A 24,241-nucleotide genomic window follows, 5' to 3' on the forward strand; every position below is an offset into this window, starting at 1 on the left:
GCCACTGTGGCTCTCCTGCACCTGAGGGAATGTGAGGAAGAGACATGGAGAGGATGCTGCAGCAAACAGCAGCAGGGCTGAAATCACAGCTCAGCATTGCTGGATCTGCTCAAATAACAACTACAAATAACTCTCAGTAAATTGTCAAAACACTTGGCTGGTTTTCACTTTTAGGACTACGAATGGAACAGAGTTGAAATCAACCACAGTTATAGAAAAGGAAGAAATCCAAGCATAAAACAATGTGTGGTGAAGTGTAAGTGAAAAATAAAGCAAAATTATGGTGCAGCACAGGACACAGTAAGTGACTCCCATTTTAAATTAGTAAATGAGAGACTGCTGCCCTCACTTGTCCTACTGCAGTGTTTGGTAACCTTCCTGAAGTTTTTTTTTCTTTTGTATCTCATTCACCAGAATGAATGATTTTTAAACTTTTGTAATTTTAATTTATGATTTTGCAATAATTCCCTTTGTCTCATAGTGGATAACCAAAGAAAAAGTAAAAAGATGGTAAAAATAGCATTTTACAAAGGAGAAAATATCTTGTATCATAAGTTATGGATCTGATATGGGCATTAGGAGCTGCTAGTCCATCTTATCACATAGATCTTGCATATATAAAATGCCCTAAAATCTAGTGAAATAGGATTTTTGTATTCAACAATGAACTCAGAATTCTGCACAAACCAGAAACTCACTTTTGAGGGGTACATTTAACCTAAATGTTAAGACACAGCTCAGCAAAATCAAACACTGAATGTCACTGAAGCTTCTGAGACTTATGTTTTATGGAAAGCAGTAGCTAACTACAGCCTTGAAGCTAAAGATATTTAAGGAAATATAAGAGTTCAGGAAAAAAAAAAATATCCTTTCCCCTAAAGTGAGAGGTTATTTGGAGTTAGCAAGCATGGACCCTGGAATACCCTTTGCACTAACAAATTGTTTTGAATTCTTTCAATTAAATGCTGACAAGTCTGGATTTAGAGTCTAAACTTCCTCCTAGGAGGAGATGTTTTTATTTGTGTTCTATAGAGTGCATGACAAGTTCAGAACGAAATAAACAAAACAGCAGTTACACCAGATATTTATATTTGCTCTGTCCTAACGTGACACTTCATCTTCCAGTCTGAACTTGCGTGTTGGGTTATTTGATTTGAAGTGATTTTAAATAGCTTTGTTCAAGCAACTCTCTTTAGACACTGCCCTTATGGACATATGATATAATTTAAAGATATTTATTCAAGTAGAAGGAACTTTAAACCTAGGGAGTGAGGGCACTGATGGCATGGATTGCTGTTGTGCCCTGTGTGGTGACATTTGTGTGGCAAGACAATTTACTCAAGTTTTTTTTAATGTGGTATTTTGCCCCTATGACATAACTTTAGACCCAGTATCAACAAAAAAGAGGTCATTTTCAAAGAAGAGAAATGTCCCTTGTGACAGATACTTTTCAGATACCTGTATCTTTCCCGTCACTTATTTTTAATTCATGGTCTAAGGCTTTTCAAAAGAAACCATCATTTGTTATGGGAGGGGACAGGTAGCAAAGGGTCTAAACTGTAGCAAGAAAGATTTGGGCTTGGCATTAGGAAAAAAAATTTAACACTATGGCTATATAAACACTGTAATAATTTGCTAGTGGAGGTTGTGAAATCTTAATCAGTGAAATGTTTTCAGTGGAGGTGAGGAAAACATCTGCAGGAACAACATGGACTTGCCAGTTCCTCAGGAAGGGAGATGGGAAATGGGAGATAGTCATTGGTGTTCCTTTCCAGCTCTGCTTTTTCAATGATTGTTAAAATAGACCAGAAAATTTACCTGCTTACGGAATTTCATCCAGGTGCAAGTTATGGGTGTTGTTCCCACCACCTTGGCAAACAATTCCACTGATTCACCTGCACGGACTTTTCTGTCTTCTGGGAACTGAGTAATCTGAGGAGGAGCAGCTGAAGGGACAAAAAATATAAAAAAATCCCTTTAAATGACTATAACTTTTCTTAAAATTCAAAACACATACACTTCTCAGCTCAACTGTTTCAGAACAGCATTTTAAATCCAGATTAGCAGTTACCTGTTGCTTGCAATGAAAAAAATTCAGTGGATTTGTTAAATCTAGGGGAGTGAAGCAAGAACAATTTACTCATCTAAAGTTTGCTCATGCAAGACCAAGGTACAGACATCCAAAACAAAAAACCATTTGCACCTACCACCAATGCCAAAGATACAGTTTATGAAATTTTTTGTGTGTTTTTCAGAAAATCTTTCTCTTTTGAACTTTGCATTTTTGAAGAATGGCTCCAGCTACCTTCTTATCAATTTGTATGTGCTGAGGGGGTCTGCAAACCTGCTCCCTGATGTCATCAACAAAAATCAGAAAATTTAAGATGCAACATCTGCCTATGAGGATTCTGGCTTCAGTAGCCAGATAAACATTATGTGGCACAGAAACATCATGAGAAACAAGGAAGGAAATTGATGTCTTTCTCCATCATGCTAAATTTTGCCATGAGCAATGATGGATCTTTTTGCTTGTGTGTCACAGTGCTTCTTTTAAACCTTGAAGTCCCATCCATTCCCCCATCCATTCCCCTCTAGTTCTTAATTCCTCTTCCCTCTCACTGCCTGAATATCAATAGATGGCAGAACATCTCCTGCTGACAGTGCTTCTTCCTGGCTCTCCACTGTGCTGCTGAGAGTGTCAGACCCCTGGTAGCTGCTCAGCACAGATGCCAGAATTATCATAGGATGGACAACTCTAGGGTGAAACTTATATTGTTGCTTACAAAAGCAGCATGCTAAAAATCTATTAATATGTGTGTGTATTGGAGGGGAAGGGGGCAGACTGGAGGATGTATTGACAGAAATGGTGAGGGGCGTTCCTAATAGTACAATGACCTCAGTGCCAAATGCAACATTCTTTACAAAGCACAGGGCTACTGGCCATGAAAAAAGTGCTTTCTTTTCCTTTTAAAAGTAATTAAAACAAAATGAGTTTCTCACCACTTAAGACCTGACCTTTTAAAACCAATTTTGTTTTGAAAATATTTGAAGGAAACTAGGCATATCTGGAATAGAAAGCAGCTTGAACAGGTGAAAAGTCTGATGAAGTTTCAAGAAACTTCAGGTTCCTATAGAGAAAATTTCCTTGTAACTTTGAATATAGATATCTTTGCCTTGGAGACTGCAAATACACAAACAGGTTGCCATAATGCCAGTGATAGGAAAAGTAGAATCTATCAGCTACTCATGCAGGGGATTCTGTGATACACAGAAAAATTTCTTTCACAGAAAGCCAAGGTTTGTTGTGGATATACAAAAGGGCACAATTTAAACACTACTGACACTTCTTAGGATCTTTCTATAGTCCATCTGAGAAAAACTTCTTTGGATGCTCATAATTTAATTCTTAGTACAGTGTAAACAAGTTTGATTTACATACCATTTAATCACATATGCAAACAAACTTTGTAGGCAAACAGCTGCACTGGTAAATGTGGGTGACACATGCAATAAATTACCTGCTTTTGGAGGAGTCTTGGGAGCTGGTTTCTTCTTCACTGTTGCTTCACCTAGTTAAAAAAACAAACAACAAACCATGTGAATTCAAAGGTGAGCTTTGCGAGGTACCAGACTAACCACAAATATCCATAGCAATGCTTTGTTGTCACTTGAAAATATAATATGTTCTTCCAGCATATTAAACTAAATAATTAAAACTACCTTTAAAAACCACTTTTATTATCCTGAAAGATCCTCAGAATATTCACAGTTGAAGCTGAAACTTTTAAAATAATCAAAGAAATCTTCTATACTTCTCCCACGGTCTGTCATCATCCATTCCTCATAGCAGTTTAACTGGTGAAAACACTGGGCCAAGACCCATCTCATACTGAATTTCTGCTCAGATTTTCAGCATAATCAATGTTGAATGATCTCAGTTAAAAGTAGGGTAGTTAACACCATGTGCTGCTTCTCATACCACCCGTGAGCTCTCAAGGAAACCGCGATATACCAAAAGTAAATATTAGCACCAGCCCTCTGCCTTGTCCTCTTCCTTAAGCAGGCACATTTTGCTATATTCTCAAAAGAAAAGGTCATAGCTACAAAAATATGGCTTAGAACTTGAAATCTGGATCCCTAAATATTTGGAAGACAATGTTCTAGAAATTGTGCAGGGTAAGCAGAAGAACAGTAGAGAAGATATAAGTAGAAAATGGCTATTAACTGTTTTTCACAAAACAAGAACTAGAGGCCACCCAATTAAATTACCAGACAGCAGGCATAAGAGAAACACCAGGTTAAATATAACATCCATAATCTACCTTCACAAACAAGTAATGTTTTACAATACAGAAACATAAACAGGTTCAAAAGGGCAAATTCATAGGAGTTATGCATAGTGGTGGCCATTAAATGCAACAGTCTGGATGCCTTCAAACCACTAAATTCCAGAAGTGAAGGAGTTCATTCCTTTTACAGCACTCTCTTTTTGCCTGCTATTCTAAGCATCCCAGTTGGAGAATGGCCTCTGCTGTGAAAGAACATTTCTTATTTTCTTAAGCTCAACCAGGCAGTATGATTGAAGTAGTCTGGCTTTAAGATGTTATTGCCTCCAATGCAAGCAGCATGTGCTAAGTGCTTTTGAGTATCTGGCAGACTATACAGAGGTGCCTAGTGATAGCCATAACAGATGCAAAAGTTTTGAATTTTTTGGTCCTTTCTTTTCTTTTCTTTTAGTTATTTCAAATTAGAAAGACACTGAGCAGCAAAATATCCTCCTGATTTCACCAAACCAATAAAAGCAGTTTTTTGATTTTAAGCCTTTTTATTGCAGCAAACTACAAGCTGTGCATGGTACCCTGGAACACATCATGTGATCCTCCATGAAACCCAGGAGCCATGAATTGCAAAACCACTGTGGGAGTCTGATGCTACAGCTCAAACAACAGACAGATTGATTTTTAGAGTAACTGGAGATAGTAGGTGATGTGGTATAGGATATGAAAAAACCAAATGACTTTAAAAATATCTAATGGCTTAGTTGCCAACAACAGTGTTTATTCAGTTATGCAGTAAATAGAGAAAAACTGTTTTCATCTTCTTTCCATTTTTAAATAATTTTCCCTAAAAGTATGCTTGGCTTTTATATGCTCTGAATTTATTGATTTTGTAGCAATCAGAAACACAAAAACTAAGAGGTAGGATATTCTCACACTACTTATGGCTGAGACAAAAAAGAATAGTTGGATATTTCCCAAAGAAGCCTTTCTTTGACAACTGCCAAACCAACAGAACTAGTTAAAGGTTTAGAGGAGTATTGTGAGGTATTTATCCCAGTATTACTGGATTACCAGGGTGTAAGCAAGGTGTCTGTCCTGCCACATCTTCCATGGGGACTTAACCCTCTTTAAACAGAGCCTTCAAAGAGCACAACTGCTCATTAAAGGGACACATTGCTTTTTGGGCCACCAACAGAATGACACGTATCCTGGCTGCTGTGGTGAGTGACAGCAAATGTATTTCTACATTTTCTTTCCTGCCTGCCTTGTGCAAGCAAAGGCATCAAGTGGTGTTCTCAGAGCAGCTTTCCTCTTTGTCATGGTGTGGTCACACCTGAGCTGAAACTCTTATTTCAGGTTGGAGCCATATTATGTAGATGAAACTATGGACATGATCAAATGCCAGCTGGAAGGCCTGTAGAGTCTGGCCTCTCATCTGCTCTTAAATATCCCTATTAATGGAAATAACCCATTAGTTATTCATTAGATGCATAACCCCTTTTAAACTCCCTCAATTATATGATTTAGAAACGTAAATGTGTATGTGCTGTATTTGACATCAGATTCTCTGCTTTTCTCTAAACTGAAGTGAAGTAGCTGTTGGGTCTGTTCTCAGAGCTGCAATGGCTTTTAGTACAAGCTACAGTAATTTGATTGTTTCCACACTCTATTAAGCCTGATACGAACAAAGATCAACAAGGATGAAAAAAAGGCACCATTTGTCAAGCACCATCTTGGGTTGCAAATAGTATTGCTATTTTTCAGAATAAAAAGCACATCCTTGAATCCAGTATGGTTTTCACTCAAAGATCACCCCTTGGCCTATATTGTGTATTAGTTCCAGTACCTTAGTTAATAGGCAAGGTGCATGCACACTGGAACAAATATGCTTAAGCCAGTTTTAGAGACTCTCACCTCAGTGAAGATTTCCATAGCAGCAAAGCAGAAAATGAGAACTGAACTCATAGTTTCATTCAGATAGGGCACTGCTTTTCATACGTAACTAAATTTTTTTGGTTTAAATTTTAGTTTTTACCCACCAGGACATTATATTCACTTAACTCAGGATATACAGACTGTCACTGGACTTCATCAAACCATGTAGATTGCCAAGGGTTGCTGGAAGGTCTGGCTGAATATCCTGTTTTGCAGACACAAATAGTCTTGAGCAGAAATGAAATGCTGGGGCAGGGTGGAAGGGGATGAGTACAAGGACAGGTCTCTGGCTCTGTGCAGCTGGCTTCTTTGGCTAATAGTCTACACTCTACTGTTCTTAGATCTTCCTTAAGAATACCAGCTCATCTTATGCATCTCTTTGAAATGGAACTTTTTTTTTTTTTCAGAGGCTGCTGGAGACAGTTAGAAAAAAATCTAAGATTACTCAAAGTTGACAAGGTCAAATGATTGTTTTCATTAAAATATTTGAGCCTCTCATCCAAGTCTGCTTCTGCTGCATTTTTTTTTTCCTTAAAGATGGTTTGTCTTTCTTTTGGTATTTACATTGAAATGGGCTGATGCTGAAAATGAAAAGTCTGATACTTCCCCCTTAAATGTATTTGCCTTCTAGAAACAACATAAACATTACAAGGCAGGTTTGCCTCTTACAGAGCTTCTTTTTGAGGGAGGGGACATAAAATAAAAAGGGGAAAACTCCCATACATGCTGGTAGCTGCCAGGCATTTGGTTGTTCTCTTCCTTTCCCTGATGGTGCAGTCGTGAGAGCAGATATGCTCAGAAGCCTCTTTCTTTTTTGCTTCCCTTTTTTGGAATTTTACTAAAAATAGGAATAGCCCTCCCTTGAAATGGTGAAATGGCTCTCTGCACAACTTGCTTTCATAAAGCATGAAGCAAAACTCTTAGGATCTGAAAAAAAATCAGTACTCAAGGTAGTATTTCCAACCAATCCATAATTCCTACTGTCTTCCCTGAGGGACATGCCTAAAATTATGTGCTTGTCTTCTGTTGTGATGGATTTCAGTACCTGGTAAACAAGTACAGTTAATACCTAACTCCATTAACATAAGGACAAGACTTATCCTTGCTTTTGTCTGCTTGTGGAACAGCCTCATTTTAGCTCAGGAGAGCAGAAGGGTTAATGACATAGTCTCATACTACAAGCACGTAGATAGAAAACCATTTTCCCCTCATGCAAAACATGTCAAGATTCATCTTCCTAAAGGAACTAAATTGTTTTTTTATTCAGAGTTTTCAGAGTTCAAGAGAAACTGAAAAAACAAATCAAGTCTGTGATGTGTCAGACATCATGGTATGAAGAATATTTAAGGAAAATTTATGGAAAGCCCAGATTCAAGTATCTGCTCCTTCCTTCCCATCTCACTTGGATCCTTCAGGCTTGTGGGATGTGAGATCATGAGGTCTTCTCCCCTAGGTAAATGAATCCCAGTGTAACCTCCTTCAGACCCTTCTGGGGATAGATATCTGGATCTGAATCAAAAGTGGCTGTTCTCTGTCAACCTTCACTACTGCCTGCTTTGCCAGAAAGCATGGAATGACTGAGAGCTAGAAGTGCAGAAAAAAATTAAACATTTGGCCTTGTTGTCAAAGTAATCAATTATTTTGTTCCATCCTTGCTTCTGTCACAGACTTAGCTGAGGGTACAAAAACTCACTACAGATTTTAGCACAGATAAGATGAAACAGGAGAAAAATGATAGCTACAATTGTAGTAGAAAAAAACAACACATCATTACCTACCAGTTTATTCATACATTAATGAACCTGTGCTAATTGCTAGAGAGGAAAATGAATGATTGCTCTGAACACCAGTAGCTTGAAAACTTGATCAAGTTTTGGAAGTTTAAACAGTTTTGCTTCATTGCAACTTAAAGAGCAGATTTCTTATAATGTTTCCAAATAAGTGTTTAGTATCTAAATACAATGAAACAGAAAGCAACTCTGGTTTAAATTTGATGACAAGCAGAAATTAGAAAACTTAATTCCATGCAAGTCAGTTATTTGTGTTTGTGTACTTCATAAGTTTTTTTAAGCTTTTATTTTATTTTTCATTAAAAACAACTGTAATTATGTTGCAACATCCCATATTTAGTTTCTAAATCATGCAGAGATTGTCCTCTAATTGAGAAATATACAGCCTCTGCCTTCTGAAAACAAAAATAAAACCCAGGAAATACTCACTTTTGTATTTCAGTCACGAGAGAGCTAGCATATACCAGCACACTAAGTGCTTCAATAATATGATCTGGTACACTGAAAGTAACTCAATATTTGGAAACAGCTCAGCTGAAGGAATAAACAATTCCATAGCAGTTTAGTAGCACTTGAGCAACTTCTACAATTAAAGCAAATCTGAGCAGCACAGAAGAGATCCAGAATGAAACAGAGCTCACAAACAACCCAGACCATGTAAAATGCTCTGAGAGCGCTGGTGGGAGCAAGATAGCAAGGTTTAATTTCTTAAGTATAATTTTCACATTTTTTATGTCTTGGGAGACCATCTAAAATTAGACACTAAAAAGCTGTGCCCCTGTGTAGGGACAGGAATCTAAGGTAGGTTACAATCCTGCTACCCAGTCTGTTCCACAGGAAAACACTGACAGTATTTTCAGTGTTCCATAGGAAAACAATGCCAGTGGACATTCAGGAGCTCCAAATGGTTTCAGTGGGAAAAGCTAGGTGCTATATGTTTTTGGACATTAATTAAGCCAATGGATTAGGTCCCTGTTTTATAGAGAAGAAACTTAATGCTTCTATTATATGCCTCAGATGTGCAATTTCAAGCCAATGACTGAACTGGAAATTAATGAAGCATGGCACCTCTTCAGTTCAAGGCCACATTGCAAAAGCTTTTTTCTCTGCATAAACAGTCAATAAACATTTCTGTCTTCTGTCAACATACAGATATGTAGGATGGACTCCATGAAATATACATGGAAAATAATGTTCTGTGCCAATATTAACTCAGAAAATGTCAGTACGATGAGAGCTGTAAAGTGACTTGGCAGAGATTCAAAATGCATGCCCAGCATTAGAGAAACAGTGCTGAAAGGGGCACCCAGGAGAAGGGATTTGGACAACAAAATAGTGTTTCTCCTGTGCTCATTTTATATGTACATTAACAGATTTATTTTTCATCTATGGAAACAACCAACCTTCAGAGCCACCAGGCTAAATCTTGCATTGCCTTTTACCTCAGCCCAGCTAGGCACAGCTATTCACCCTTGGACCCCCAAGCCTCAGGAATTAAGGCAGCACCTTTCATAATTTAGAGTTCCAGAGAAAGCCTGTTTAGATCTTAAAAATAGCCAATGGCAATTTGATTTACAGGTACTAAGAGCAGAATTTTCAGCTTAAGAAAGAAATTCAATTTTTCCTTAAAAAGTCTGGTAAGAAGATCCTCTTACAATGGCATTCATACTGTTCCAACATTAAGTACTTGCACTCACTGTGCAGAAAATGTCTTGGATCTCACAACAGCCAGGAGTGGAGCAGCATGAGCCTTCTGGGAAATGAATGGGACTGAGGGAAATGGCTTGGGCTGCCTCCTTGACCCTCAAGAGCATCTCAGACCATCCCAGTGACCAAAGAGGTCAGCAGCAGTCACAGATCACAGCTGCTACCCAGTGCCCACATTTCTGCAATTAAAAGAACATCTCTGACCAGAACAGTAACTTTCTCAGTAATTGAGTTCTTCACTTAGAAAGTGGTAAGTTTTACACTTGGCACAAAACAATCTGTCATGAAATGAAGATTTTGAAACATTTCATATTAATCTATGCCTTGTTTCATATTATTTGAAATGTTAACTGATTTAGTTATACATTAACTAAATTTGACACATCAAGTTTAATGTTTTAAGAACATTTTCTTAAAATGGTGCTTGAAGACTTGGACTCTCTGACAAGATTATTTATTGAAGAGTAAATAACAGAAATACATGCTAATAACTTGGCCACTGACTCATAATTTTTCCATGGTGATTAACACTTAGAATTCTCCCTACTGTGGATGAGAATATATTAACATAATAAGGGGTCCTGTCTAGCATATTTACTTTTATGGTGCATTGTTCCAGAGATGTCACTGCTCAGCCTTGCACTCAAGTACCAATAATGTTAAAAATTCAGATCTAGGAAGGTAACAGTGAAACCTGCCAGAGGATTTGGTCTGGACAGTGCCAGTGGTGACAATTTATTAATAACCATCCAGAAGAGAAGATAGCTACCTAATCAAAAATGTCTTTGATGTGAAATCAAATTTTTATATAGTAGCATATATAAAAGATTTCTATCAGCAAGCTACCAAATACTGCTAAATAACTTGCAGTGTGTAAACAAAGTTATTTTCTTTGATGTAACTTTATTTTTAGCTGAGTAGAAGAACTTACATTTGTTCAATCAAACTCTATGCTGGGTCAGCCCTTCAATGTATGTGGTCTGAATATGAGAACAGTGGGTTTAAGATGTATTACTCAGATGAGGGAATCCAGGATATCCTGTTAGGTTTTCATAACAATGACTGTGACAGGTGATAATTGCCATTTCTTAATATTTACTGGAAGTAGTGCTGTGAATTAGCCCTACAAAAAGTCTTGGGCATTTCTTTCCAAACACTTCAATCCAATGCTTAGATTTATGAGGATTATTTTCTAAAGCATTAATTTTTTTTCTCAGTAGCCATAAGAGGGATACAGTTTCTTCCTACTATAGTAAAGTTATGTTGCACAGCTCAGCCGTGGTGAAGTTTAAAAAACTGCTGTAATACCCCTTTTTCATCAGCAAATCTTGAAAAAAGCCTTTGGAAAAAGGTCCTTTCAGAAAGCTCATAGTTTACTATTATTTAGTTATAATAGTTTCATGTAAACTATTGTGGTGCCACTTAAAAAAAAAAAAATCTATGCTATCTTCAACACTGCATGCAAACCAACCCTGAGACTGAGGATCAAGAAAGCTGGGTTCTAGATGTGTTAACAAATCTGCCTCATCTTAGGCTAATTCCTTCTGTTTTGGTCCTCTACTTAAAACATATTAAGGACAACTAAATATTTGCAAGTGGGGAGTAGTAATGTATTTTTTTGAAAAAGGAATATTTATTTGTAAACATTCAAATCTTTATTTACTCTTAAAAATCTCAAGCAACACTTTGATTTTTCCAGTGTGTTGCGACAAAAACATTTATTTAATAGGCACTGAAGATTTTGCAAGTGGCTTTGGTAATTGAAGTAAGCAATTCCCTTTAAGCTTAATTTGAAGTAAGTTCTAATTTCAAAGGGAACTGGGTGCCTAAATCCCTTCACAGCAGTTTCAAAGCTTTCTAGAGAAATGTTCAATTGGTGAGAATTTTTGGCTTGGTGTTTCTGTTACAGGGCTGTGCCAAGCCAGGAGATCCTTACATTACCCACTGATTGTTCTGGCATGGCACAGAGTATGCAGCATGATATATAATGAAAGGGTCCAATTTTCCACTGCCACTTTTAGAAGAAACACAACACTTTCTTATTCTAACTAGCAACATTTGACATCCACTGAGCAAAGACCCAAATGGCAAAGCCCAAGTCAGTGCAGTCAGTAAAGAATGAACCAGATCCAGAGGTGCCCTTCCCCTCTTCTCCCTTTTATTTCACCCAGATTCAAAGGTGAATCTGTTTCTTATTCTCAGAAAGAGTATTATTTATTCTATTTATCCTTAGAGTGTGTAGTGGTTTTGGTTGCATAATTACTACTAAATTCTGGTGACACAATATTAATTCCAAGCAAAAGGAAATACATTGTAAGTTTTGTAATTTGCCAGCATGGGATCAATCTTTCTGCAGTAAACACTGCAAGCATCCATTCAGAGATGTTGTTAATCACTGAATGACACACAGTTTCCTTCATAATGTTCTTATTCTACACCAAAATTCAGTATGTATTGCATATCAAAGGAAGCAATTCTGCTTACTATTGGATTTCTGTAGCTTATAAACCCCAAGCTTCCAGAAATTAAATAACATTGTCAGAATGAGCAGCCAAATGACCTGAGTCAGCAACTATTCTCAGAGTGTGACAAATTCTACAAGTTAACATACTGACAACATTCACTCTTTTCCACAAAAGAAATGTATTGATCTTTGCTTTCAGGAACCTAAAGTTAATTACTTAAAGTTTCTACTAGGGCAAAAAACCCAAGGATCACTTGTAATTTATCTGAAGGGAGAAAAGGATGATATAGCTGCTAACCATGAAATTTGACTTGCACTTCTACACAGAGCATGAAAAATAGGGATCGTTTCCCTGAAAAGAATTTCTAAAAAGTACAGAGTATATGGTCTTTCTATCCCATAGAGTAAGTACTGCTGACTGAATTCACTACTTGAACTTCAGAATTTATTCATTATTAATTCTAATCACATTATTACGAATTTTTGTTCTCTCTTTCTTCATTATCAATCTGTACACTCTGCTCGCCATTAGGGCTGTTGGTGATTTGATGTGGCAGCAAAGATCAGAGTAAAAATATATCTCTTTACAAGACTGGGACATCTTTATTCACAGTTATTCTCTATTACCCTTCTTTTCAAGAGATATACAGTAGAGATAGACAAACATCTGACTTGTAAAGCCCATTCTCTTTCAGGTAAGGAACTTTATAGTCTCTACATCTGATAAGAATTTCAGTGTAGATTGGAACTGTGTAGTCCCATGGATCTGTCTTGTATATTTTACCCCTGACAAATATACAAATAAAAACTTATTTCAGAAGACAAATACTCACATTCCTCAGAGACTCAGATGTTAGAAAACCACCTGTGAAATCTCTCCAGCCAAATCCTTTTCAAATGAAATATGTATTTTTCAAAGCTTTTTCAAGAAGTCTTTCCAAGCCCAGTTTCCTAACATTCTCTCTGGTTACCTTGGTGTTTACTTTGCAGCAGAAAAGATGTTTTAAAGATATGTTGAAAAAAAGAGCTTATGAGAAATTCAGGAATTTGAAACACTGAAATAATATGCCATGTAGAAAAACCATTCCCCGCTATTTCAACCTTCTTTTCCCAAATATTCCTGCAGCCAGATTTGGTAGCTTCTGTTTTGCTATCTATTTTAATTTCCACTAAAACCAGAAGCAAAAGAAGCAAAATGTGGATCGGGTCATAGATCTCCATATTTAGACTTAGTTTCTCACTCACACTTTCTCCTGGGAAAGCTGCAATTGATAACACTGCTGGGAGGATCAGAGGAAATGTGTGTGTGGTGTACACAGAAAACACAACTCAAAACACTGTTCTATGGAGATTTAAAAGGCTTTAAAATTTCCTATCGATGTTCAATAACAAAATCATTGTTCTTAATTGTTATTATTTATGCACTGGAAGCTTAGGTGCAGAGGTGGAACATGTCAGTGTGACTCTTCCCACATCCCCAAAGAGAGGCTGGAGAAAGAGTTATAATGCTCAGCCAGCAACTCAGAAATAGCTGTAGCCCAGGGCATAGTTTTATGTAAGTCACATTTCCAGAAGCACAATTATTACCTCTGATCATCAATCAGTATAAAACTGCTCTGAGTCCTGCTGAAAGCAGCTGAAAATGTTCTTGCTGGAAGACCAGATTAGAGTTTGTTTTTTATTTTTTGAGGGAGCTAGATAAAATATTTCATGTTTCCATTAAATCTTTACATCTTTTTAGGAGCTCATATGGTGGACATCTTAGATAAACAATTTTCAAAGCCCAGTTTTGATTTAAGAGATACTTGTATCCCTTAATTTCATAAGTAGTACTGGTGTTAAGAATTCCTAAACTGACATTATTGTGCTACCTTTACCATTTAAAGTTTCCTCTCAACCACTTATGCTGAGTAGCAAACATGGGAATTTATAGCTAATTTATAATTTCAGAAAGCATTAAAAGCAAGTTAAGCATTTAGGCTTAAAACAAAGAATTCAACATTTGCAAAACCACTCTCCATGGTCATACCAAAAAAGGACAGATTGTTCAACAGAGCATTTTAGTCAAGATGCTTTGTCTACCAATAGTAAAACTTCATATTGTCTACACAAGACACAACACAAATTGAAGCAAACTACTCGAGTATTTCTGTGCTCTTTGAGAGGCAGCCAAAAATAAATCGGTGTCACAAGTTTATTGCACCATTATGAAAAACAGAGAGTGGAGTGGGTGAGGTCTGAACTCACAGTTTGGGCTCTTACTTCTAATCCCCACATGGCAAAAACTCATTTCACATGACTTAAGTGCAAGAGCTAAAGAAACAGCACAGGCTTCTGATACTATGTCTGCAAACAGAAGGGAATGACCACAGAATCCCAAAGCACTCTTTTGTTTCCACTGAAAAGAAAGCAAATCAAATCACAGTCACTTACTCTCTGTTGGCAGCACTGGGGGAAGTGTGGTCTTAGGCTTCTTGGTCTTCTTCTCAGCAGGCTTTGAGGTCTTTGAGGCATCTGAAATCAAAACAAATAATAAAATACAAATCCTATTTGAAAATCAATAATAAAAAAGCTGTCTAATAAAAGGTTTATTTTGGATCTTTCTGCAAAGTTAGAGGAAATTGCTGTACTTTAAACAAGAATTTTCTGCACAGATTTGCTGGAGACTGTCACATTCTGAAAGGAAGAGGGAAAAACCCTCTACAAAAGCAGCACTAAGAACCCAAGTAAGCATCTAGACAAGAGGTCCCATCTAAGCTGATAGGTATTTTAGCTGAATAGACCAAATACAATGTGCACAAAGCTGTATTGGGCAGGGCAGAGAAAAGGGAAATAAAGCCGGATCAAAACATCATTTAATTAAAAATAATCTTTTGCCATGTAATTCTTCTATTCCATCGTCTATGTGATCAATTCAGATTAACCCATTTTGAAGAGTAACATTTCCTCTATCTGTTTAAATATTCCCAAGAAGATAATATTGGCCATTTGTTTATTCCTAAATAGAAACAGTAAAAGGGACACCACAGGACTGAAGTTTGATGGATTCTAGTATTTTCACAATTGCACAGTTCTTATCCAGAAACTGCTCATCACTGCAGGCTACACCAACAGCTAGGAGTCAAACAGGCTCCCTTCCATGTGTATCCCATATGAGAAATAAACAAAAGGTGCAACTTTTTTAAAGATTATTCCAAGTTGAGCGTGACCACAGGGCTGGAGTAGTTGTCCTATGAAGACAGGTTGAGAGAGCTGGGGCAGTTCAGCCTGAAGTGGGCTTTGGGGAGACCTTAGAGCCCATTCCAATATCCAAACCAGCTCCAAGAGAGCTGGGGAGAGACTTTTCACAAGGATCTGTAGTGCCACATCAAGCAGGGATGGCTATAAGCAGAAGGAGGCAAAGTTTAGATTAGATATTAAAAAGAAATTCTTCACTGTGAGGGCCATGAGGCTCTGGCACAGGTTGCCCAAAGAGGTTGCAGGCTTCCCATTCCTGGGGTTGCTCAAGACCAGACCAGATGGGGCTTTGAGCAACCTGATCTGTGGAAAGGAGGCCCTGGCCACGATAGAGGTTGGAACAAAATGGTCTTTAAGGTCCCTTTCAACACAAACCATTCTAGGATTCTATGAACTAAAATGCAAATCCTAACAAGCTTTGCTTGTTAGATTGTTTGATCCTGAAATTCATCTTTGGAAGAAAGATTATGATTATAGATTATGATCTCACTCTTGTGAGTGAGAGAGCTGTTAGTTACCAGAGAAAAAGATGACATAAATGTTATGGAAACAGCTATTTTAGTCACCTTCTTCTAGGTGCCAGTGTGTGAAAATTCATCTAGGTTTCCTAAAAAGTTAGCAGAAGAAGAGAGAATCTCATAGTAAATAATTCAGAGCAGGAGGCTGTGTGAGAGTTCAGACACCCAGATTCTACACTCAGATCTGCCAGCTGAAGTCATACATTCCTCCAATCTTGAGACCCTGATGTCAAAAGAAATATAATGACTATGATTACTTAGTCTAAAAATCAGCATCTGGGATCTTGACAGTGGACTGAAAAGGGAGAAATCTGAACTCTTGTTTTAGATCACAATTCTAATTTAAAAATAACAGTCATCCCCTCTGCCAGACATGGGATATCAAATGGCGTCTTTCCTAAATAGCTGGAGTTTGCTATGTTGCCATTCGTCAAAAACCTCTTCTCAGCAGCATACCAGTGGAGAATGAAAAAGGCAGATGAGGCAGCCAGAATGGAGGTGAGGAATGTGGCCATCCTGGTGCCCAACATGATGTGAGCAGTGAGCTCCTAATGCCATGGGTGCCACCAGCACAGAGAGCCAGACAGCTGAGGTAATGTCATTCACATCTTCAGGCAAGGAGCTCACAGCCTCCCATGATCAAGACTTTGCAAGCCAAACTCTGCCTGCAGCCTCCTAGAGAATGGATTGTCCAGCAGGAAATGAAGTGGGAAATTGGCTAAAGGAAGCTTCAGGAAGAAAAACAAATACTTGAAGGAGATTCAGAAGACAAAGGAAAAAGACATAGTGACTGAGACATTTAAAAGTTGCTAGCAGCTCTAGAGAACTACTGTATGCTAAGCTTTTGATGATCTGATCCTTTAGCACTCTGGATCTGTGGTGGTTAAGGGGTTTCAGGGACTAGATTTTGCTTAAAGCCTCTTCTTTGAACTTCAGCACTGACAAAATTTATTACCTTAAATTACAGAACCATAAACAATAGTTTATCAAATATCTAAGACAGATTACTCTGTGACTCTGTGATAGTATCACAGAAGATACTGGTAAATTTAATTGTAAGTTTATGTGTAAATAATTTCTTTTCCAGTTACATGAAGACTGACCTTTAGTGAGGAGTTACAGAATCACATTCTTACCTTGTTTCATTAGGAAAAAAGAATAGTTTTCTTTTCTAGACCTCCTGCCACAAATACCACATCTGCAACACAGCTGTGAAGGTTCATTACCCAAGTTCTGTTATTAGGCTTATTGTCTAGTTTTGTGTTAATTTTAGTCACAATGGAAAGTCAGAGTATTCAAAAACAAGCTCTTCAGAAGGTGAGTTCATTAGAAGGACATTTGGTTACTTAAAGCCCATTAAATAATTTAAAATCCATGGCAGCTTTATAGGTCTGTGTCTCACTCAGCCTCACCTAGGCCTTGCCGAAGGCCAAGACTATTTAACAGGAGTACAGTGTCCTCAGCATGACCATGGCTGAAAACAAGTACAGTAATTTCACGAATACAAGCCGCATCAATTTGACTAAGATTTTGCTCCTAAACCGGAAATGCGGCTAATAATCAGGAGCGGCTAATACAACCTCAGAAGTGCCTGCCAGAGTGCTGAGCCGAGCAGCTGCAAAGTCGGCATTTTGCGATTGTTACAAATCGCTACTCTGTTGCACCGCAGGTGGAGCCTGGCTCCCTGCAGGCAGCACGGGGGGTGGGGAGAGAGGCAGGAGAGCTCTCTTTCCTCCTCTGCCACAGCCCAGGGGAGAGACGGGGGGGGGGGGGGCACCGCCATTGCTGCAGCTCGGGGAGGAGAGGGGGGACCCGGGCCACCCCTACCGGGGCCCGGGGAGGGGGGGGAAGCCCGCGCCGCCATTGCTGCGGCCCGGGGAGGGGGGGGAAGCACGCGCCGCCATTGCTGCCGCTCGGGGAGCCGACAGGAGCCCCGCGCAGCCATTGCCGCGGCTCGGGGAGCCGACGGGGTGCTTTGTCCCCGCCCGCCGCCGCCGCGGCAGGAGCGGGGAAACTCCGTCCCTGCCCGCCGCCGGCGCCACGGGCGCGGGAAAGCTCCGTCCCCGCCCGCCGCCGCTGCCGTAGGAGCGGGGGAAGCTCCGTCCCTGCCTGCCACCGCGGGGCAGCGCCAACCCGGGGTGACCGAGCCCAGGGGCAGCGGCGGCCGGCCCCGAGCTGCAGCACCGGGCTGGGCCACCTGGCCCCGTCAGCGGCCCCTAGCGGGCCGAGCCTGCACAGCCTTAGCTCAGTCAGTAAACCCCGCCCTCCCGCAGTTCTGTTACTAATTGCACGCGGGTCCTCTCTGCGAACGACAAAGCGGCTTTTATTCGGGTGCGGCTTATCTATGGACAAAAACCGAAATATTTGCCAACACCCAGAGATGCGGCTTATAGTCAGTGCGGCTTGTATTCGTGAATTTACTGTACCTCAGTCAGTAAATTATCCATGTTCTAAGACTATGGAACACAAGGGTGGTTGAGCAGCTAATTTGTTTATTTTTGCTCACTTACACTAGAAAACCAAATGACCAAACATCTGTGAATGCAAAGAACTGGGGAGCTGTAGAGTGAGAAACGTACCACACATGGACTGACACGCAAACTCACACAGGGAATTCTCACTGGCTCTCAAAGGATGCACACAGCTCAGAAACAAATCTTACAAGTTCAGTTTACTGCTCTAAAAGCCTTCTAGAAATGCAGTGGACAGCAGGAGAATACAGACTACTCCACAAAGAATCCAGAGCCCTAGGTTCTGTACTGTCTCTCTGTTCATGCTCCTTTGTGATAGACATTGAATTACCTATGGACCAAAAAGTGAAGAAGGGAAGGGGGTAAAGTTTTTTGCCATGTGTATGCGTGTAAGTAGCTCCTATAGGTCATTCTTGGGAAATAAGCTGGAAAGGAGGAAGTTCTAAGGAAGGCTTTTTTGTACCCAGCACAGTACTTACCTTCTACCACCACTTTGCAAGCACATTCAGCTTTCCCTGCTGGGTTCTCAGCTATGCACTTGTACTCGCCCCCATCTTCAGGCACAGCCTTCTCAATGGTCAGTGAGCAGAGAGTCCCTGGACAATGGAAGGAGAGATTAAATGCATGTCAGGCTGCAGCTCACAAAAACCTTAGTGCCAGTAAGGGGCAGAAGGCATCAAATGAGCCAGTCCTTCACTACAGGTGATCTTCTCTGCTGTCCTTAAAAATTCAACCTTATTGTAGCCTTATTAATGTTAAATAAATCAAAAATTGAATCTTACTGCTTTTCCCTAGGATACTCCAAGTTGTCCCCACCGCCCTGGTTTGCTAAAGGTGGAGAAGACCCAGAGCAGCAACGCTGCTGCTCTTTGCCTTACAGCAGAGATCAGAAGTTCTCACTCAGGTGACTTTTTTCCAGAAGTGCTCATAGTGTAGGACTGTAAATAAGAATGTTACTGTCCAAAGCCCATTATTGAAGTTTTGATTCAACCTTGTCTCTAGCACTCCCCTGAACATTCATGTGTGTGAGAGCAGGACTTCAGCTGAGTGCCTAAATTTTAAAATGGCACTGAAAGACATTTTCTTTTTGCTTGAATTGCCTAATGAATAACTGTCTGTAAAACAGACATCCATTAGAAAGTCCAATATACTAGTGGCAATCAAATTTATCACTGAAAAAAATCCATTTATTTTCAAACAAAACCACAAAATTTGACTTAATTGGGTTTGCAGAAACAGGATGCGACATAAGCTTGTTATTTACCCAGGGAAGCTTGGTATGACCCAAGGGAAATACATTTCCTCTTAAAAATTAAAACTCTGTGAACCAAAAGAGAAGTTGTTCCCAGTAGATGGGGGATGAGGAAGAAGAACCTTGTCCCTTACTTTCACTTGCATTGCTTGGAACAATTAAGTATTTTCCTCCCCAGGGTGAACCCCAATTAAAATGCTCCACACTTTCCCCTTCCAAATATCCATCATTAAGTGAAGGTGAAGTCGGGTTTGCTTTCTCTTTCTTCATTGGAAAGCTGGATCTGTCCCCTAAACACAGCCTGAGACATGGTGCACTTCTGCCCACTCCACCCTCCACTTACCTCAGCTGCAGTAAAACCTTCCCCCTTCCTCCATTTACCTTTCTCACAGTCAAATTAAAGACTTGAAGAGATGGATTTTTTTTTCAGATATTTACCCTGTTTCCTGAGATGTAAGGAAATTTCCCAGCACCCTTCTCTCTATGGTAACTGGAAGCCTCCCAGAGCACTCAACCCCAGGCTCCACATCAAATGTGTGATGTGGGAGATGACACAGGCACAGGTGATACTGGTCCATGAAAAGGACCTTGAAAAGAGCTCCCCTCCATCTGAACAATTTTGGGAGTTTACTAGTTCTCTTTGGAGATGAACTCTGTTTGGACATGGTGATTATTCTCTTGGCATTCAGATTTTTCTCTCATTTTAAACCTGGATGTCATTATTCAAGAAAAATCTTATAAAAATATTCAAAAGGTTTCCAACAAATTTGGTTAGCCAGAAACACACATTAATTAGAAAAAATTATTTTTTCCCTCTTTATCATCCTTCACAAAATCAAGCAGCTCTAAATAATGACTATTTTCCCCTGAGAAATGATGTGAAAACTGTCTCAGAAGAGGAGCACTGACCCCTCACTCACATGGGCTGTGCTCAGCCAACCACAGGGTGAAAAGAAAACCCACATGCCCTCCCTGAGGCAAAGCTTTTCCATGAGTCAGGCTGAAGCCAAAAATGTCACGAGCTGCAGTTCCATTCCAAATGGAGGAGAGACAGTAGAAAAGTATTCTTGCAGGCATCTAGCAAATATAAATTCACATGTCTCTGCTGTTTAAAGAGACATTTGGAGAGCAAGCCAAACATAACTTCCAGTCTAAGAATTCATATGAATCTATGTAACATGATTAAAAAAGATTGCACATTGAAACCTAAAGATGCCATTGAAAAAACCCATGAACTATGGAACAAAGACACACACGTATAAAGGAGACCTCTGGCCACCTTACTGCAGGAGAGGAACCTGGCCCGTAAGAATAACTGAATCATTAAGTGACTGGAACAATGCAGAGTTGACTTCAGCTTCTGATGGAGTTTTCTACCTGCTCAAAAGCTCTTCCTCAGCTCATTGAAGACTAATGTGACACAGGGTTACTCCTCAACACTCATTTAATGAAGTTATTTTGTGAGAGAGGGTGAAGGAAATCTGTTTTTTTTTTCTTTCAAGGGCCACGTCCTTTTTTCTCCTAACTCCCACCTCCCAGAAGAAATAATCTGCATCCTACTTTCCTCTACTTCTTCTTTCTCCCCAGGAACTCCACAGGAACAGCACATGCAAAATACATGGGGATTGCTGGGCTCCTTGCAACCACTGGATAAATGGTAGTAGCCCTCACTGGAGGAGGGAAGGGAAAATGAGACAATTTGGGTCACTCTCCTTTATATAGCTACCAGTATTGATGGACTACTAGGGCTAAATATGAAATTGGTCAATGGATCAGAAAGATTTGACCAGGCTGGATCAGGATTATAAGGGGAGGCTGAGGGAGCATGGCTGTCAAAACCTCATTTTCGTAGAAAACCAGGAAAAACCCTCAAACCACCCAAAACCAGGCAAAAGTTGATGAGATTTCATAAGGATAGGAAACTTCCCAACCAGGCCTGTGTTCTGTGAGTTAGAGCTACAGTCAATTCCCTGGGCTAGAAGGCCAAATGTCTTTCAATGAAATATTTGGTATTTCCTCTGGAAACCCCATCAGACCTGAAACAAGCTTATTTTCTCAGAACTGATAGAAAGCCCAGTCTGGTTACTCCAGTTGGGTATTCTGAAATCCTGGCATTTCACAAATCCCAGTCAGCTAAAAATGTGTGCTATCTGTTTTGTCCCCCCAACCCTCTATTTTTTTTTAGGAACCAAACCATGGATGATCTTTAAACATTGTCACAAAGTGCAGGATTGGAATAAACATGAATACTGGCATCTACCACATAGACATTGGGACTGGTGCAACTCTAGGAAAGACCTTAAAAGCCACAGAGGCTGGTAGTTTACTGGAGATTCTGGTTTAGGTACACAAAGCCTTTCCCTTGAATTTTGAGCTATTAAAGGATTCTGTGACTTGCTCAAAAATAGTGCAAGACAGTTTAAAATATCTCTAGGCTTCTGCATTCTTTCCATGAAACTCCACAGAAAGTCAACCTCAGATATAAAACAAATACACAAACCAACAAAAAACAGCTCCTTAGCTTCATTCCCCACACTGGCATCTAGCTGGCCAACCTCCTGACTCCTACCCATGATGCAGACTCTAGTTTATGGCTTTCTCATTTGTATCCCATGATATAAGAAAGTACTGTGGAGTATTTAGGCAATATTAATAAACACTGGTCTGTGAGAAATTGTGCCTAGAAGACATAACAATTTTTTAAGGAACTCATTCGTTTATAGTGCTAATTTTCTAATAAATCTCAAATTGTCTGGGCAAGTTCAAATATGTGCTAGGGTCATGGTCATGTTTAGAAATGAGAAGTGAATTGACCAGGAAAATACTGAATACAGTTACAAAGACAACAGAAAAAACAGTGAAAAAAAGTATGAATTTAAGAGAAGAAAAAATGTCAAATGTAATTACTGATAATTGATAGAGTTTTAAGGAAAACAGTGAAAGAAACCTTAAATGATTCACAACATTAGACATTTAACCAGCAAATGTTTCTGTGCAAAGGTAATTTTCTTAACCTTTACTGAAATATCTGTGATATATCACATTATTCTGCTTGTAATTAATGCTACACTACCATTTTAATGACATTGATTTAGGAGGAGTTAGAGCTGCCAAAACCAAGAACTCCTGAAGAAGCTGACAATAGGAAACCATCACTTAGTCTGATTCTAGTGGATTTCCTCTGTGATCAGACTAGGATCCAAGTTATTAAATATTTTCATCTATGATGTGGAAGTACTCATAAATTTGACTTCTATAAATTTATAGATGCTAGAAAGAAACTTGGAAAGGGAAAAGATAGCAGGGAAGTCCTCCTAAACAATGTCATTTACTTGTTGAGCTGAGTCCCATTCACTCAGAAAATGGGTCTTTGAGATAGTGAAAAGACAAACACCTATGGCAGCAAGGGATGCTGTGTATTCAGAAGGTTTAATAGAGAAATGACAAACATAAGTTCAGATGTTGTGAGGTAGGAAGAGGATCAATAACCTCCAGTAAGGGCATAAACAGGAAGGTGATCTCCTTCTCACTGGTGCTGATGATTCTCACATGATTCTGCTTCCTCTTTTCTAAATAGGATAATAAACTAACAAACAGCAACTGGAGAGGAGGTATTGGAAAGAAAACCAAACCAAAACAACCCCAAACCTCCAAGGGCTCGATGAAGTGCATCATGGAGAGAAAGTTAGTAAGAGCTTGACTTACTAGGTCAAGCTTGAGGTCAAGTTTCATAAAAAGTGGAAAGCTATCTTGGTTAGAGTCAAAGCCTTTCTATCAAGCTAGAAATAAGGCATTGTTTTGTTTCTTGATTTAATAACAAAAATCTTACTAGAATAGTTAGACTTTGCAATAAACTGCCAATTGTTATAGGAAATGTCTCTCATTTGCTGTATTTAAAGCCACACTACATGCATTTTCTGGAAGAGGATAGATTCAGACATAAATGACAGTGCAGAGAGAAATGTGGCCTGTGACAAACATGGTATTGTGTCAGAACTTATGCTCAGATGGTCTCCCTAATCTTAAACTTTCTGAAAAAGCTTTTGTAAGGTGCAAAATGCACTTTCAGCAGTACCTAGAGCCATGTTAATTATCCACCAAATTCTTCCTCAAATTTAATTAAAATGAAAACAAAAAAGTCATGGCAGATCCTAGCTAGACTGGAAGACTGATTTGCATGACTGATAGGAAGATTAAGGAGTTAAGTCACAAGAAAGTTGTTAAGGCATTATTGCTAATAAGATTACCAAATCTTTACTCTGCCAAGAAACTTGGGGAGAAAAAAATGCTGGCTTAGACAAAGCAATATAAACGCAGGGTATTTTCTAATCCACACCTAACACCACCACTGCTATCTGAGTCTATATTAGACAGTTCCTCTTCCATCCATATAGTCACAGAGTACTAAATCTATCAAAAAAAAAGCTGAGCAAGCTGACTTAAAAAATGGCAAATGTGTGAGTTTAGACTTGTATTCACTCTTAGACATCAGTTTACTAAGGATACTGTGCACCCTTTCACTTATAGAACAGCTTTTGGAACCATGCAAGAACTTTCTCTGTGGATTTTCTGCCCAAGAGCAAGTCC

At 39.2% G+C, this 24,241-nt stretch overlaps 1 protein-coding gene across 3 annotated transcripts in view; it reads right to left on the minus strand.

The window, feature by feature from the left end:
• Positions 1-24,241, minus strand: part of MYLK (myosin light chain kinase) — a 199,129-nt gene that overhangs the window by 44,026 nt on the left and 130,862 nt on the right. For all 3 annotated transcript variants that reach the window (XM_033064001.2, XM_033064003.1, XM_033064002.1), the window contains exons 17-20: positions 18,882-18,998; positions 14,610-14,690; positions 3,519-3,569; positions 1,819-1,946 (exon numbers count right to left, since the gene is read on the minus strand). In XM_033064001.2, the coding sequence (XP_032919892.1) occupies positions 1,819-1,946; positions 3,519-3,569; positions 14,610-14,690; positions 18,882-18,998 (377 nt within the window). The remainder of the gene's footprint in view (positions 1-1,818; positions 1,947-3,518; positions 3,570-14,609; positions 14,691-18,881; positions 18,999-24,241) is intronic.

This window comes from Catharus ustulatus, chromosome 7 (assembly GCF_009819885.2).
Source record: "Catharus ustulatus isolate bCatUst1 chromosome 7, bCatUst1.pri.v2, whole genome shotgun sequence".
In the NCBI taxonomy this organism is placed as follows: domain Eukaryota; kingdom Metazoa; phylum Chordata; class Aves; order Passeriformes; family Turdidae; genus Catharus; species Catharus ustulatus.